Here is a 16638-nt window from a genome sequence, read left to right as displayed (position 1 = left end):
AAAGAAGTAGCTAAGCCTGAAAAACTCTTTTAAGGACACTCACAATCGGAAAGTAACTAGTACAAAAGGTATCAGGAGCAGAACAGCATCATAAATCATCGTTTCGTCCCAGGTTAGCTCCCATTTTTAAGAAAATATCATTTTTGGTTTATTTGGAGAGTCGCTGCTCCATCTAGCCCACTTCCCAATTGATCTCAAATACGCAGATTGGGGTTTGTATAGCGCACGTACTTCAGCAGGGCATCGTTCTCTTCGCAGACAAACGACTTCTTATGGTGGCAGGCCACATCGTGCCAGTTGACACCATCGTTGTAGAACTGGTTCAAGAGAGCCAGACAATTCTCCGGTGCACCATTCTGCTTGAATTCACGGTTATCGGGCTGGGGCAGGCCAATGCCGCCGGTGGGAGACCAATCGCCCTGGGAACGCTCCGTGCTGGGGGCCAACTTCTGCAGAGTGGCGGTCCAGAACCAGCCGTTAATGTTCGTGGGCTGCAGATCGGGACGGTCACAGCCCTTGAAATCGCACAAGCGACCGCTGGTCCAGATGTATTTCACCTGACAACGAAAAGGATTAGAGATTAGAATTGTAGTAGCTATTTTTGACTGCTTAAGCACCCCTACTACATTTAATGTTAATACTTGAAGAGAGGCCAAAACCAAATACATACATACATATATCTAAAGTTCATTGCTCTTTTGGAGGTGTTAAAACATGCATATGCAAGAAAGTGCAGCGTTGGCATCGAATCAAACTGGATAAAAGCGACAAATTACAATAGAAATTTAAGTTGGTAACTGTTTTGGGCCTGTCACGCCCAAACAACTATTATTTAGCGCTGAAAGCGAACCCATTCCCAATCCAAATCCCAATCCCGTGCCATGTCCGCGCCCTTCTGCTGGCTGCCGCACCCGAGGCTGTCAACATTTCAAGTGAACAAAACCACAAAGGTCTGCGCCCATCAGTCACTTTCACCAGATGGGCCATAAAAATTGTTTTGTTAAAAAGGTATAAAACGAAAAAAAAAAAAAAAAAGGAAAAAACCCCCCAGAGACAAGCGGCAGACAGACAGGCAGACAGTCAGAGATGGTAAGGTCTACCGTCTAGCCTTTTGGGAAAACTCCAATGAGCGCAGAGCTGAAACAAATTTATGGAGATTGATTTTGGGTTTGGTTTTGGTCGGTTGCCGGCTGGCTCATCAGGCTACGAAGGAGAGGGTGGGGCATTGCGTCGCTATTGTAATTGTTCAAATCGGACAGTCGAATGCATTTGCCCCATAGCGGAAGCACCAAATGAATGGTGCTTTGTGCCTGCCACCTGTCGGCTGCATTCAATTGTAATGCAAAGTAAAAGTGAACTTAACCGGTTGATATGTATGTCTGGAGGTGGAGGACACAACAATCCATTAGGAAAGTGGGTTTGTTGGATAGGCATAGAGCCAAAGAGGAAAGAGTATTCGAAAGTTGGAGCCAAAAACTGGCTGAAGTGGGTGACGGAAGAACTTTCTCAATTGAAATGGGTTAAGATATCAAATAATCTTTGGAAGATCTTTGTAAGATCTGCAGGGTGGAGAATGAATGATTTCATGATTTTTTGATTTTTTGCTATCTACTGAACTATTTTGGAACGTCCTTTAAGTTATAGAAACAGTTATACTATATTTATTAGCTTATACTTCTTGAACCAAAGACATATTTAAAATATTCCAAAATTGTTCATATATATCTGTTTTTAGCCTCTGACAAGTTTGTGGCTTTAGTCTTCTCATTGGAAAATTTCACTTCCTCCTTGATTAGTCGCAAAATTTGGTGTGAAATGAATCCGTTTGCGTGCTCAAAATTTTCTAATTTGTTAAGTAATTTCATTTAGATGGTTTTCCGCCAATGTTTTCCCACCAGACACCACAAACACACACACACACACACACACAACCAAACTTTCGTTTTCAATTTTGCCGCTTTCTCACGTAACTCAGGCATGAGAAGAGCAGAGCCATTGGATGCGAGCTGCGAGATGGGATGGTGAACGGTAAATGGTAGATGGAAGATGGAGAGATGAGAGATGCGATTGGGAGGGGAGAGATGAGCCTACCTGACCACAACGCTAAACTTGACACTTGTTCGTCTCGATGGGATGGGATGGGATGGGATTTTCTGTTGCATAAGTCATCATCAGGCGACTGACTCCATGCATTCGTGTGCGAAATTGCCCCGACCGACAGCTGGGAAAAGTTTTTGTTGTATTTTTATGTTTTTGATGTGGTTTTGTTTATGTGTAATTTCACATTGAACTTTGTAGTGCGATGTTAATGGGAGATTTCGCAATTAATTTTTGTTATGTTGTGCATCCGAAAAATTAAGGTCAATCTCAAGTTGTGAGATCTCGGAAATGAGAGCCTCACGTCCCTTACCCAGAGTTCACATGTGACATGTGACTAAACGAAAGTCAAACACAACTCAACTCCAACGAGAAGTGACATAATGTCATGCAAAAACCAAAAATAACCATCGAAAAAACTGTTCAGCGACCGACATCATAAATTATTGGCAAACCTCTTTGACTTTCAATTCATTTTGAAGGTGTAAAAATCCACATCACATTGATATGGTTTAGTTTTATTAATGGGGTGCACGGTCAACATATATTTAAATATATTTAAATATATGTACATATATACATATACACACATTCGTAAAGGTAACACCTTTCGATGGTGCGGTTCACAAATAGCCCATGAGTTGCAGAAATGTTTCTGTTATTTCGATGGATTGGACTATTTGTTGGATCAATCAAACCTCAACAAGTTGATCAAGCAGGTGCCGTGAATGTGGGGCCAATTTTTATTGTCTGGCCTGTGTCTGGACTTGGGCTTAATGTCGGGTCGAGTGGGGTTTATATAATAATTGGGTTTTGGGGTGTCCGTAAACGTGTATTTGAAAACAATTCAGTTGTTTTTGGGTAAGTTTTGCTTTGAAGAAATGTGAGTATAATATTTATCACATTTAAGGTGTTAATGCAACATTTTTTGCAAATAGAAAATTGTAAAATTTGTATAATTTTTTGAGTGGAATTTTTATTGTTTTATGAGATTCTAATAAAAATAGAAAATAATTGTATTTGCCACCTTTATGCAACTAATATTTTTGGGTCCCGACAACATTTTTAAGAGTTGTATTCGAAAATTAACCTTATTTCTTTCCTTACTTTTTTGAATGATTTTATTCATAATACAAAGAACTTGAATAAAAAATGATGTATATTTAAAACCATTTTCCTCTACTCTCGAAAAGGCCCCAATAATAGGGTTTGTTGCTTGAGTCTTTTAATTTCCATATTTGATTCCAATGAAGTTTTCTTTAAAAACCGAAAAGCGATTGGAAATCAAATATAATTATTGATTAACCAAATTTATATTTATAAATAGAACCTCTATTGTATGGAAATCATGAGCATATCCGTATTTTAATTACTCTATGACACAGTTTTTCCCAAGACAATGAGAAACTCAAATTATAAAAATTAATGAGAAATTGCTTTCCATCTAAAGTACTTTAATCCACAAATGTTTGTGATATTTTCTTCTCCATTAACCCCCTCCCAAGTATTTTACACTCTACTTACATTCTCGCCAACGACACGCTGCTTGATCCATTCGTTCTCCAGGCTCGTCTCCAGCGACACGGAGTCCATGCAGCGTCTGCGGCAATAGTTCCTGGCCGTTAGCCAGTCCTCCTCGACGCCCTTCAACTGAGGGTCACGCCAAGAGAAGAAGTATCTAATGAATCACAAAATAGGGAACAGAAAGAAGGAAATCATTTAGCTATAAGAATTTCCCCGATATGAACTCTGGCACTCACCCCTTGCCATCGGGAGTCTTCTCGTGGATGATGCGCTGTGCGCACAGCTGGGGATTTGGGGGCTCCAGGCGACCGTTCTGGAACTGAGCGGAGCCCAGGCCCAGCACACTCAACAAACACACTCCGGCGACAATGAAAGCTTTCATTTTCTCTGCTTCTTTCCTTTCAACACTTTATTAAGACACGCACACGCACGCACAATCTGTGGGAATTCAACTGTTTTCTGGTACACGCGACCGTTTGACCGTTCGACTAGCTCTGATCAACTGGGAATGACACAAACATTTTGTCAGCACCCCGATTTATATATGGCCAAAGCCTCAGCAACGGCCTCAGCCACAGCCAGAGCCACTCCACTCCACTCCACTCGATTCGATTCGATTCGGACAGAGATACTCGTACAGAGAGTGAGAGACAGAAGAGAGCTCGTGCCAGGCCCAATGTGGGCGTTTGGCTTGCCGATGGAGAGGGTCTGGTTTTTTGAGTGTGGAAAATTTGTTGGCCGCTGCGACTGCGACTGCGTCTGTGTCTGCCTCTGCCTCTGCGTTGCATGCAATCTTGAATGTTAAGTGGCCGAAACTGGAGAGGTGGATCGCATCGTTTTTGCACCACTTAGCTTTGAATGGGCTCCAATGGATTGGCCTAACTCCCCATCTAATTAGCCACACAAATACCCCAGAGTGTCCCCTGTTTTTGTTTTTGTTTTTTCTGTTTTCTTTTTGGCACAGCAAATTCGTATTTTGATGGTATTTGTCTTCAGACAATTTGCATAATTGAATGCATTTCGAGCCATTGTTTGCTGTGTTTTTCGTATTTGTTTTGTTTCAGAAATATGTATGTATTTTACCATTGCTTTTGTCGTTTTCGTGGGTTGGTTGCATAATCCTGAAGCTTGAATTGTGATCAGAAATTGATTTGGAATGAAAGCCGCAAGTGACATACTATTTAGAGCTCTACTTTTAAATACTGGGACTTTTTTTTGGGTATTGAAAGAAAGATTCGTCGGTATTAGGTTCAGAGGAGATTCTGTCACCGCCTTTAATAGATTTTTCAACCCCTACATGACCGATTATGAGCCAGAGTTCAGTTCTGGAAATCAAATGTAGTCTTTTACTTATCCCCGAACATCTACGGGTGTGGTTCGTGTCCCGTGTTACCCGTTTTACAAGTGTTTCCAACCATTACATAATGTATTCATAAACAGCCAGAAGATAATACCTCCAGGCACATGCCATTGCATAAGCATAAGAAATGATGCGAGCTCCATCTACATACATATACGTACTTTTCTCCTGAAAGCTGCGCGGCCCAGCCTCAGGCTCAGGCGCCCCAGCTTTGGACCCCGATCAAGGTCATAAGCGTGGAGTACGAAAATTTCACCAGTGGAAAGTGAAGAGTAAACCCACAAACACAAACACAAACACAAATACACACAAACCACAACCAAGACCCAACCCGAACCCAATTCACGCATTTCAACATGATTGCCCCGATCGGCGGGGAGGGGATCCGTCCGTGCTCGTCTTTGCAGCTTCACCTCACGTGCGGCAGAGCATGTCGGCTCCACCAACAACACAGAAACAACAGAGATCTCCATCTCCACCTCCACCTCCACTCCTCCGTCTTTGTCTCTCGCTCTTACTGTTGCTGTTGCTGTTGCTGTTGCTGTGAAATTTGTTGTTATTTTATGACAATCGGTAAAACGGCAAAAGTTATACGAAGGCAGGTGCCGCTCATTACCTTACCTGACACTTCTCTGGGGCACCTCTTGATGCGGATTATGCTCCGCTAAGTCGCAGCCCCGCCCATGTTTGTGCATGATTTTTTGAGGAATTTCGGTTGAATTTTACTTGTTTTTCTTTTTTTTTGCCAGGGGTTTCGAAGAAGCGTTGTTTTGAGACGGGTTATTAAGCAGGAATGGTAGGAAACGTTTAAGGGATATTGCTGAAGTGGAAAAAAAGAATTTTAGACAAATGTTGGAAGTCGTTGAAATATAAATTTTCCAGAGCTAAAACTTCCATCCTCCCAGATAATTCTTCCCACATTCTTCATTCAATTTCAAAATCAAGTCAAATATTTCTCCACTTTTTTCAAGGTACAAATTTCCTCATTTTACAATTACGAATTCCCTACCGTATTGTAGCATTGAGAAATTCCAAATATTAAATTTCAAATTCAAATTGCTCTACGTGCATTTGTTCACAGCTAAAAATAGCAACAACAAAATAATAACGAAAATTATACAAAATTAAGCAATCCATTTCAAATTGGAAACACGTCTTCATTTAGCTTCTTTTTTTTTTAGGCAAACATAATTTATTGAATTTTTCGTTGAACTTTATGTATTACATGATTTGTTCAGTTCAGGTCACTTTGAAACATCATCAACATTTAATGATTATTTCTGTGGGCATATTTATGTGATAAGGAACTGGGAACTGGGTCCAACTGTCAATATATCAAGAGCTGCTCGGCTGCAAAGCCTATTCAAAAATTACCGCATCGCAAACAGACACATTTACGCAATGGGTTCCCAGACGACGGACGGGACTCGACTCGGACTGAAACTGAAACTGAGGCTGGGACAAAAATGGAGATGGAGACGAGACTGTGCTGGGGACTGGGCCTGGGCCTGGCCAATTTGTCGATGAGTTGGGTAAATATTAAAGGAGAAAGTGCCGTCGCTGACGGTTGGGTTGTTCGTTGTTTTTCATATTCGAAAATATTTTTGCACAAGTTACATATTGTTTAATTGTTTGCACAAAAAGAGAGGAGAGTGAGTTCAGGTGCAGTTGTCCCAATTTCCACAAGTGTCGATAATTTATGCAAACATATTTCGGAAATAGTTACTTACTTGTGCAAAAAACCATCTGAACTTTGTTTATTCGTATGGATTTCCCCCTTAAATGTTTGGACTCAATGTCACTTTTGGACTGACCAAAGTTAAAAACTAAATTATCCGGCATGGCAACAACAACTACTCACACTATTTATTATTTATGTCAGATGCGATATTCCATTAAAAAAATTGTGTAATTAAAGTTTGCTTTATGCTTGGGCCGTGATATGTTTTTAAATATTTGTATTTGCTTGCTTATTTTAGCATTATTTGCTATTGCTTAAATGCAAATTTTATTTTTGGGTATAGGAAGTACAGCAAAAAGATCTGGGTGACCCAAAGACCTTGTCTAAAAGAGGAAATGATGCAAAGTTCGTTTGTTGGGGGATCACGCCACGAACGATAACGTACCCTATGCCTATCATTTGTTTGGAAATGTTCTCAAAATGGGAATTTACCCCCAACAGATTGGCGTTTATTAGTTGCCAATATTTTTCTCACATATCTGACTTTTCAAGGCCAAGGACGTTGATATCATTTGAACTTTGGTTTTGGCACCTGACCAGACCCCAACAGCAGCGGCGCCATGGCGTCACCATTTTCTGTTGTTGCTTGAATGCTAAAATGAACATGGCAGTTATTTTAATTACAAATAATACAAATCGTATATTTCAGCAATATGATAAGGCCCCATATGCTCTGGCAAAAAACAAAAAAAAAAGCGCATTGTTACGCATTGTTCCAGACGCATTTTGGAATGGCCGATTTCGTATGACTCTTTTGTTTTTGGTCAACTTTTTTGCGAAGGTGTCTGCCTAAAGGCGGACGTGTAGACGTGTAAGCAGCTCATAGGCGTACATTAATTGCATTTCAAATAGGTTTTGCGATTCAGTTGGCCTTGGGGAGGAGTCACGTGATATTTTATGCGCTCGACATCTTTATGGGGACGCTCACTTGCTTTAATTGCAAATGTACAGAGTTAATATCAATAAATCTCGTATGTCAATAGTTACTGTGATCGCCAAGTTGAAATTTTTCCGCTTAAAACGTTTGAACACATTTTCATTTAAATTTAACGACATCTTACGCTTTGCCAAGCGCTGCCACACCTGTCGATTTCCTTGTGATATATATCGATTATAGTTTCAGTCGAGTCTACAAATATTTTAAAAAACCTATATATCGATACCAGAGTTACCATTTACGATATATGATCAATTTCATCAATCCATTAAATTTCATTCTCAACGGTATACAGAAATCCGATAAAAGCAAGTATTAAGAATAAACCAGTCCAGTAGAAAATTGAATCAGCAATCATATAAAATTATGTGGGCAAAGCTGAGCGATCTATATAGCTGGGAATATTCGACGGAAGATCAAAAATGAGGAATATGTAAAATATAACTTGAATTCGTCAGTATATTTAAGGTATATTTTTTAAATGAGACGGTATGTTTCGGTATATTTCTGAGGGTAGGACGATAAGTCCGCGGTCACACTGTATTAATGCTGTGTTTTTTCTCGCCAAATTTTATTTGATCGTTTTAAGCAAAGTAAGCGTTTAAATAAACATTAATAAATAGTGACTTAGTTAGCGTTTCGTTTTCGATCAGGTAAAAGAAAAATGGGACGACGTTGCTGCGTTGCCAAGTGCCCGTCGACGTCGCGTCTCTTGGAGCACCACGGCGTCACATATCACTCGTTTCCCCTCGACCCGATAATCCGTACAATTTGGATCAAGAACTCGCGCATCAGCCTGGACAGGCAGATTACAAAGAGCGTTCTGGTGTGTTCGCGCCATTTTCGACGAATCGATTTCAATACCATACGCAATGGGAAATATTTGCTGAAGCCGCGCGTCTTTCCTACGGTTTTTCCATGGGGCAAAATGGATGCCTCTGAAATAGAGGCCGATCATCGTGCTCTGCAGCAAGTCAATGGTGATGGTACAGCCGCACAGGGTGCTTCGGCCAGTTCCGGTAATGAGGATGTGATCAAGGCAACTGTGGACCAAATTGTTTCGCAAATCATGGCCGAGACAGCGGAACGTAATGCCACGGCAGCTGTGGAAGCAGTCAGCAATGCGGAGAAAGAGAAGGAAGTGGCCAAAGCAGTTGCCGCCGAAGAAGCTGAAGGCGCTTTAAAAGAGAGTAGTTCGACTGGAGGGGATTCCGCTGATGCTCCACCAAATGAAGACGAATCAGCAACGGCTGCTGAAACAAGTGCAGACTCTCCGCTGCCTTCCGCAAACAACCAACCCAAATACAGCAATCCCCATAATTTGATAATAGGAGCACGACTCGAGGCCAAAAGCGTGGATGGCGCTTGGCTGCCCGCTCGCATTGTGGAGGTCAATGAAACGGAGCAAACACTCCTCATCCGTTTCGAACGGAACAATAAGATAAAGACGATGCCCTCCACCATGGGCACTTATCAGGAGTGGATGGCCATCAAATCGGATCGCGTACGACAACGCGTCAGCAACCGAATTCTTCCCGTGTTCGAATTGGAAGAGAAATGCATGGCACGCTGGTCGGGGCCGCGTAAATTTCCGGGTACCATCAAGAAGCTGCTCGGCCACGACACCTACGAGGTACTCTTTGACGATGGCTACTCCAAGAACGTTCGTGCTGTGCACATGAACAAGCTGCCCAAACCAGATGCCGTTGAAGACGTGGAGGTTGCTCCAGCCAATACGACATCTGTGAAGAGGGCAAGCACTGGCACGGCCAGTGGCACAAGTGCCTCGAGCAGCAAGAAGAGCAAAAACTCACAGCGCAAGGATTGGCCACTGCTCGACATGTCTACATTGGATATGGGTATGTGTGCTGCACCAAGCCAAAAACCAGATCCAGTCTTAACTTTCTCTTTATATTACAGATGCTCTGGGGTTGCCGGAGATACCGCACGATGGAGAATGGACGTGCCACTGGGTGAACGATCAACCGATTGGCACCGAAGGTTTTCTAATTGTGGGCGAGCACCAAAAGCCCACGGTGATTGTGCAGGACTGGCGTCTGCCCACCGGCTGGATCAAGCACATGTATCAGCGTTCTAATGTCCTCGGAAAGTGGGATGTCATTCTGGTCTCGCCCAGCGGCAAACGATTCCGCTCCAAGTCAGATCTGAAAGTCTACCTCGAGTCGCAGGGATTGGTCTACAATCCGGATATTTATGACTTTAGCATTCATCGTCGTCGCGCCAAGGACATCAATGCCTATGTGTACACTGGCGACTACAGTCCACAGCCGCCGCACAAGACAAAAACAATGAATGTCTCCGCGCTGGACACTACCATGGACCAGAGCAATACAACATTGCCAGCAACGACCCCCTCGACACCCTTGTCAGCAGGTGTGCCACCCCATTCCGGGGACATTCAGTATATGGAGGCACCCGTAGCCCCATTGATGCCACCGGCAGAGCTAATGTCGCCACCAACCCATCAAACAGATGACGACCATCCAACCGCTGATATGCCAGAAGGCACTGAAAGTGGCACCTCTCTGAACGTTCCTGTGGACGATCAGGGTACGGTTCTGGTCGAGAATGGCTATGGTTCGTATAACAGATAAACATCTCAGGATTTCCTCTCTAACGACAATTTGTTTGTTAAGCTTTTATTGGCGGCCTGAAGGTTTCCATTGTGGATAATTTGTTCGTTTGTCCGGGCGAGGGATGCGGCAAAACGTATCGCAAGGAAGACGTTCTGCTTATACACATCCGACACTACCACAAGGAATTTTCCGAGTAAGTTTTGTTTAAAATTTCACTATAAAACAGGATAGATTAACAAATTTTTCCCTTCCCACAGATATGTCAGCCACTGTCCCAAGATGCAGGAACTGGCTGTTAAACGGACCCACGCCTCTTCCATTGATCAGGGCGATGCTGTGCCCAAGAATCAAATACCCAATCAGCAGTTCTTTGCCAAGATGCATCAGCAGGATATGCAGCAATCGCGATCCTTTAAGCGTCAGGGAGGGACACCAGGAGCTACACCATCGCCAAAACCGCCAGGGACTCCAACGGGTGTTTCACCCACTAAATCGCAGGCTTCGCCCGTTGTAGACAAACCGGCCACGCCCTTGCCTGTGGCTGAGAACACTGTAACATCAGAGGCGATCATTACTTCGAAAATGACTGGTGGTTCTGGTGCTGCTGCTGCAGAAATCTCCTCTCCAACATTGTCGCAGGACTCGCCACTTGGTCGCTCAAACAAACGACCACGTTATTCGTCCTCGAGACGTTCGTCTGGATCCCGCAAGAGCAATCGCCAGCGCTCACGCCGTCGTCCTGCTAATGCCACACCAACTGGATCAACCACTGCTGACCCGGACTCCCGCGAGCTGCGTAAATCCTTAAACACTCCTACGCTGGAGGTGCGCCCAGACGCCAAGAAGCGTCGAATGATGGCGGGAACAACGCCAAGCAGCTCCCCTGCCACAGCGGACACAGCCGTGTCGACACCCTCGTCCAATGATCAGGCAGACATCAACGCGGCTGTGGCTCCACCGCAGACAGAGACTCATGGCGGCAAGGCTCCGCAGTACATTAATGAGAATGGACAACTGATTCGAATTGTCCGTATGCGTCAGGAGGAGATCATCAATTGCCTCTGTGAGTATGGCGAGGAGGATGGCCTGATGATCCAGTGCGAGCTGTGCCTGAGCTGGCAGCATGGGGGCTGCAACGGCATTGTTAATGAGTCTCAGGTGCCGGACAAGTATGTCTGCTATATCTGCCGCAATCCCCCACGGGTGCGCAAGTCGATGCGGTACAAACACGACCAGGAGTGGCTGTTTGATGGCAAGCTACCAGCGGCCGCGTATCACACAACGAATCCACTGACAGGTAAACAATCGGAGCTGCTCAAGCGCTCCCATACGCTCACTGGCAATCTGCTGGATGCCAAACGCACGATGCATTCGCTGCGGGTGAAGATGAACATTTCCCGCAATCGATGCCATCCCAAGCTGTATCTGTGGGCCAAGAAGTGGGATGAGGACCAGGGCGACGCCTCAACGACACCATCGAAGCGTCCCAAGCCAGAGCAACCTGGTTTTCCCCATATCCCACAACCCGAGGCCGCTATCGATCCCGAGGAATGTCAGTTTCGCTTAATCGAGCATGTAAAAGTGCAGCAGTCCCTGGTCCTAAATCGTCTCAACGAAATCGAGGCCGAAATGGATGGTTAGTAGTTATCGGCGTGGAAATAGATCAGAATATTAAAGTTCCTTCCATTTCAGAGCTAGAAAACGAGGATATCCTTAGTGATCTGAAGAGCGCGGACATCTCGGTGACCAAAGAGGCCGTGGCCACATTTGTCAGGGAGCTGGAGACGTTGAAGCGTTTAGCTCGTCTCAACTATGTGGGCAATGAGAATAGTCTTAAAGACAAGGAAGCAGGAGCCACGGCAAATCAAACATTTTAAGATTTCTATGTTTAAATGATTGATAAATAAGAGATCCAGGAGAAGCCTCTTTGTTTTATCTCTCGCTCTCTGTGAGACAACAAATAATTTTCCACTTAACTTGCATTCAGAATAAATGTTAAACCTTAACGTATACTATTTCTGTACCTGAACGTATCAATTATACGGCTCATGGTTCATCTTTATCCATTTATCCATTAAGAGAATTTGTTAAAACTTACCATTGCAAAACCATGGCATTCGGTCTTCAACGGAAGTTTTGCCATGGACTATTGGTATTCTCTCATTGCGATAGCTTTGTTTCTTCGTGTAAATGCAGATGACATTAACAACGAAGAAGTTTTGGCCACAAACGTAGAAAGTTCTACGGCTTCGATGGGAAGAGACACTGAGACTGTCTCTACTCGGTTTCCCTATATAGTATCGATACAGGGGAACACCCAAGGATACTACAAGCATCTCTGCGGTGGTGCCATCATCGATGTCCAGTTCGTGTTGACTGCTGCGCATTGCGTGATGACCCCAACGCCCCTCGAGTTGGCTCAATTGTCTGTTGTGGGGGGCTCCAATACATTGAACAGCGACAATGAGACACGCTTCCCAGTTATCGGGATGAAGATACATCCGGGATTCAAGATACTCCGCGGTCATGACATCGTCTTGCTGCGTGTAAAGACGAAATTCCAGTTTGACAATGTTCAATTTGGCAAAATTAATTACAAAGTAGTTATTCGTCGAGGTGGCGGCATCAATGCCACATTTTTAGGCTGGGGACGAATGAAACAGGGCCACAAAAAGGATTTGGATTTGGTGCCCTTCCAGACGATCAATGATGAAGTTTGCCTGAAAAATCACAAATTCATCTTTCTCACTAGTTCAGAGATCTGTGCCATTCACACAGGAACTACACGTGGCGCCTGTGATGTGAGTAAAACTACATATGTATGTACATATTATACATTTTATTAAAATAAGAAAATTTACAAAAAACTCATTCCAGGGCGATTCTGGTGGACCCTTGGTAGATGCTAACAAACAATTTCTATATGGCTTGCTTTCCTATGGCAGAAAGGCTTGTCAGATGGGAAAACCATATGCATTTACCCGCATCAGCACGTATGGGGATTGGATAAGAGATGAAATGAATGAAATGCTTTTGCATTAGAAAAAATTAAATTTGAATTTCCGCGCAAATAAAAAACAGTGCTCTAAAAGCTTTATAAGCACCACTAATACGATATTCTTCCTATTAAATATCGATATTAGCCTTTAACATTGCTGAGAGCACACAGTGGCACATTGTCAAAAACTTGGTCAGAAATGGGAATTATGAGCTATGGTGTTGTTTAGTTCATCATAAATAATAAATAATTGATTGCGAAACTTCAAGCCGCTGCTGGAGGTTGACCTCCCTCCAATGATAAAATATTTTATATAAAATTATATATGTATTAAGGAGTTAGTGTAAATTATATTAATAGCTTTCTTTCGGGGCTTCGGAAATTTACAGAATTGAATTTATGATCAATTCCTTATAATCGAACAAAGTAGTACATACTAGGAAAAAGCAAAGAAATATTGGATATCATAAAAACACTAAGTTTTTTCCAAAACATGGGCTACTTGCGTCACTGTGCAACGGCAGTTTTTTGCAGTGACTTGAAATGTATCAGAATATCGGCCTATATATCGATACATATTAGCCATCCCTAATCGACAATCGCCGGGTCTGAAGAAAAGCACAACAAAGGAGCGCTGCGAGCAACAATTGGATATAAATTAAACATTGGGACCTAAGAATTCTTAGTCTGTAAGTGACTGCGACTGTTAAACAAACACGAACGATATGTGGACTAGCATTTACCACTTCTTTCGCCCCCCCAGATACTACGACATGACGGACCCGGCACCGGCCACCAAATGTGATGAAGCGATTGCAAAGTTGAAGGAATTTGGCTATGCATTCGATGAAGGTAAGTGAGATAGTTAATTAAAGAAACCTATTAACTATAAAAAAGTGTGCGTAGGTGGTGTACTGCGTCAGATCGATCCAGCCACTGGGAAACCGGGCAAGGAGCCGTACACCTACGACATTAAGGATGATGCCGACGATAATGAGAAGCATTATCAGAATCTTGCTGAGGTATGTATCCCAATAGATACTTCCATGTAAGCTTATTCCAATCACATAATATCTCTAGCAAATACCGAACATTATCTATGCGCTGCTGGAGAAGAGTGGCCTGAGTCGCACCTACGTACCCTTTGGCAAGCCTCCAGATCGCTCGTCCTTTGTGTACTCCCAACCAGCGAAGTTGGCGCAGTCTAAGAAGTTACTCGTGCTCATTCATGGCAGCGGAGAAGTCCGAGCGGGACAATGGGCAAGGAGGTGAGTAGTTCTGTGCATTGATAAGAAGCTAAGGGGAAAAAGCAATGCTCCATATGGGACGGCGATAAGTAATTTAAGCCCCAGGGAAGGGAAACACTTGAGTGAGCCACACAAAACCATAAAATACAAAAAAAAATATTTAACTAATGTATATTTTCACAGCCTTATCATCAACAATTCTTTGGATCATGGATCTCAGATGCCCTACATACGACAGGCACAAAAACTGGGCTATGATATCCTAATCACCAATACAAACGATTGCAGACGGTTTTATAATGGTAAAGCGAATCCCATTAAGGGCGTGGAGACTTCCACAGAGCATGCCAAGTATGTGTGGAAGAATATTGTATTGCCATCGAACCCAGAGAGTGTGGCCATAGTAGCACATAGTTATGGAGGCTACGTGACCATCGATTTGGTGAGATACTGTTCATGAAACCACATTCAAATAAGTTATAATATTTTCTCTCCCTTCAGGTGAATAACTTTTTGGACTTCTTCAAGGAGAAGGTCTTTGCAATCGCTCTCACTGATGCGGTTATTGGTAGTCCTCAGTCCAACTGCGAGAATTACCTGCAGGAAGTGACCTGTGATTGGGTGACAAGCAACTCTCCGCTGGACACGCCAATTTCCTCAACTAGGGATAAAATACGACGTGTTTCAGCGGGTCATACCAAGCATGAGTGGACCTCGTACTCAGCCATGGATTCCGTCTTCAAATTCTTTGAGGAAAAGTATGAGCAACGTACGAAAGTCAAGTGACAAGGAGACATCCCTATCATGCAGCATTTTTATACATATATCTTGCAGATGTGAATATAAATTATATTTTACCGCCTGACACTTATCCCTTTTCTCTAAGGACAAACACAAACTATCGATTTGTAATGCATAAATCAAGCAAACGTACACTGTCCACTGTCCATCCACTCGGATGTGTCACTAACACTGTACATCAGGGCAATTTAATTTGATTTTCGGCACTTTGGCACATTCCATGCGAGTTAATCATATTGATGGCTCTGATGTATTGCTCTCGATAAAACAAAAGTCTCCCGCTTGGCCCATCAACATCGGCCACAAAAAAGCCATCGAGCCAAAACAAATTCCCCAAAGCACAGACGGATAAGGAAGGGCAACTTCAGCTTGGCCAGCTGCATCATACACATTCTTGGGGTTGCCGTTGCCCCCGGGAGTCCTTTTTCCATGGGCTATAGTTACCCCTGGTCTCGGTCACATCGTTTAACTAAAGTGCGTCATAAAAAAATGACTTGACGTGGTTTGATTTGGCTTCCAAGTTATGTAAACAAAAAATTGATGGATATGCAGGGAATTCTGTTGATGAGAGAAGCAGTTACAAAAGAAAGTGTATGTCTTGAGTGTGATTTTTTTTGAATAGTTTCAGATATAGGGTGGTCTTTAAGATGCGCTATACTCTTTTATAATCAGAAAAGTAAATATATCATTGGCAAAATTAAACAGAATAAAGAATAAATAAAGCCCCCATTTGAGTGTAAATATGAAAGGATGCCATCGGAATGTTTTGAAGATGAAGATGGCTTAATCCAAGCCAAGAGAAAGCACCTTCAAGAATAAAAAGAGATCACGAATATAAAAGGTTGAGGAAATTGTCCATCAATCTGCCTTAGATCTACTCATACACTTCCATTAGGAAATAAAAATTGTCATTTACTAAAATGATTAATTATGTGCAACCCATCTTAATCCTCTTTGTGCAACTTTAAAGACTCCCTCTCTCTGCAGATTTCTTTCTTTTGGCAGGCTCACAAAAAGTGCAACCGAAGAGGTAGAGAATGAGGGAGAGCCGTTTGTCTTTAGCATTAAAACGAACTTAATACCCACAAAGTGAACCAGGAGCCCCCCAGACCCCAGATGCCAGACCAAAGGCAAAGGAGAACAGACAGCGAAACGGTTGGCTGAATGGATTGTGGGTCTTGGGAGGTGGCTAAAACCAGCGCAGCAACCTGGCAACCCTACAACATCGCCAGGTCCTCGTCACCTGCCCGTCCCCCCAAAACCCATTCGGCAAACCCCCTACTCGTATACATTATCGCTGTCATGGCCGCAGTCATGGCTTCTGCTCCACCTTAGA

General features: G+C 43.2%; 4 protein-coding genes across 5 annotated transcripts; 3 read left to right on the top strand and 1 right to left on the bottom strand.

The window, feature by feature from the left end:
- Window positions 1-11: 11 nt before the first annotated feature.
- On the bottom strand, window positions 12-4174 carry LOC4802621 (uncharacterized). Its single transcript, XM_001359469.5, has 3 exons — window positions 3858-4174; window positions 3622-3775; window positions 12-557 (listed from the first exon to the last, which is right to left on the bottom strand). Exons 1-3 carry the CDS (start codon window positions 4001-4003, stop codon window positions 195-197), a joined length of 663 nt encoding a protein of 220 aa, XP_001359506.1. The 5' UTR covers window positions 4004-4174; the 3' UTR covers window positions 12-194.
- Window positions 4175-8151: 3977 nt separating this feature from the next.
- On the top strand, window positions 8152-12266 carry MBD-R2 (PHD finger protein MBD-R2). Its single transcript, XM_002137771.4, has 6 exons — window positions 8152-8252; window positions 8313-9518; window positions 9580-10257; window positions 10317-10449; window positions 10514-11892; window positions 11949-12266. Exons 2-6 carry the CDS (start codon window positions 8324-8326, stop codon window positions 12131-12133), a joined length of 3570 nt encoding a protein of 1189 aa, XP_002137807.2. The 5' UTR covers window positions 8152-8252; window positions 8313-8323; the 3' UTR covers window positions 12134-12266.
- A 96-nt stretch (window positions 12267-12362) lies between these two features.
- Window positions 12363-13371, top strand: LOC4802619 (chymotrypsin-2). The gene is made up of 2 exons (XM_001359468.4): window positions 12363-13057; window positions 13134-13371. The coding sequence occupies exons 1-2, from the start codon at window positions 12398-12400 to the stop codon at window positions 13296-13298; spliced, it is 825 nt and encodes a 274-aa protein (XP_001359505.2). The 5' UTR covers window positions 12363-12397; the 3' UTR covers window positions 13299-13371.
- A 442-nt stretch (window positions 13372-13813) lies between these two features.
- LOC4802618 (FAM172 family protein homolog CG10038) lies at window positions 13814-15368 on the top strand. Of its 2 annotated transcripts, XM_001359467.5 has the most exons (6): window positions 13814-13943; window positions 14018-14106; window positions 14161-14276; window positions 14335-14522; window positions 14685-14943; window positions 15003-15368. In XM_001359467.5, the coding sequence occupies exons 2-6, from the start codon at window positions 14028-14030 to the stop codon at window positions 15285-15287; spliced, it is 927 nt and encodes a 308-aa protein (XP_001359504.3). In that variant the 5' UTR covers window positions 13814-13943; window positions 14018-14027; the 3' UTR covers window positions 15288-15368. The 2 variants fall into 2 exon arrangements, with proteins under 2 accessions (XP_001359504.3, XP_015037945.1); XM_015182459.2 differs by lacking the exon at window positions 13814-13943 and having other exon boundaries at window positions 13950-14106.
- The last annotated feature ends 1270 nt before the right edge of the window (window positions 15369-16638 follow it).

Source organism: Drosophila pseudoobscura, chromosome 2 (genome assembly GCF_009870125.1).
Source record: "Drosophila pseudoobscura strain MV-25-SWS-2005 chromosome 2, UCI_Dpse_MV25, whole genome shotgun sequence".
Classification (NCBI taxonomy): domain Eukaryota; kingdom Metazoa; phylum Arthropoda; class Insecta; order Diptera; family Drosophilidae; genus Drosophila; species Drosophila pseudoobscura.
This window is presented reverse-complemented; position numbering and strand designations above follow the sequence as displayed.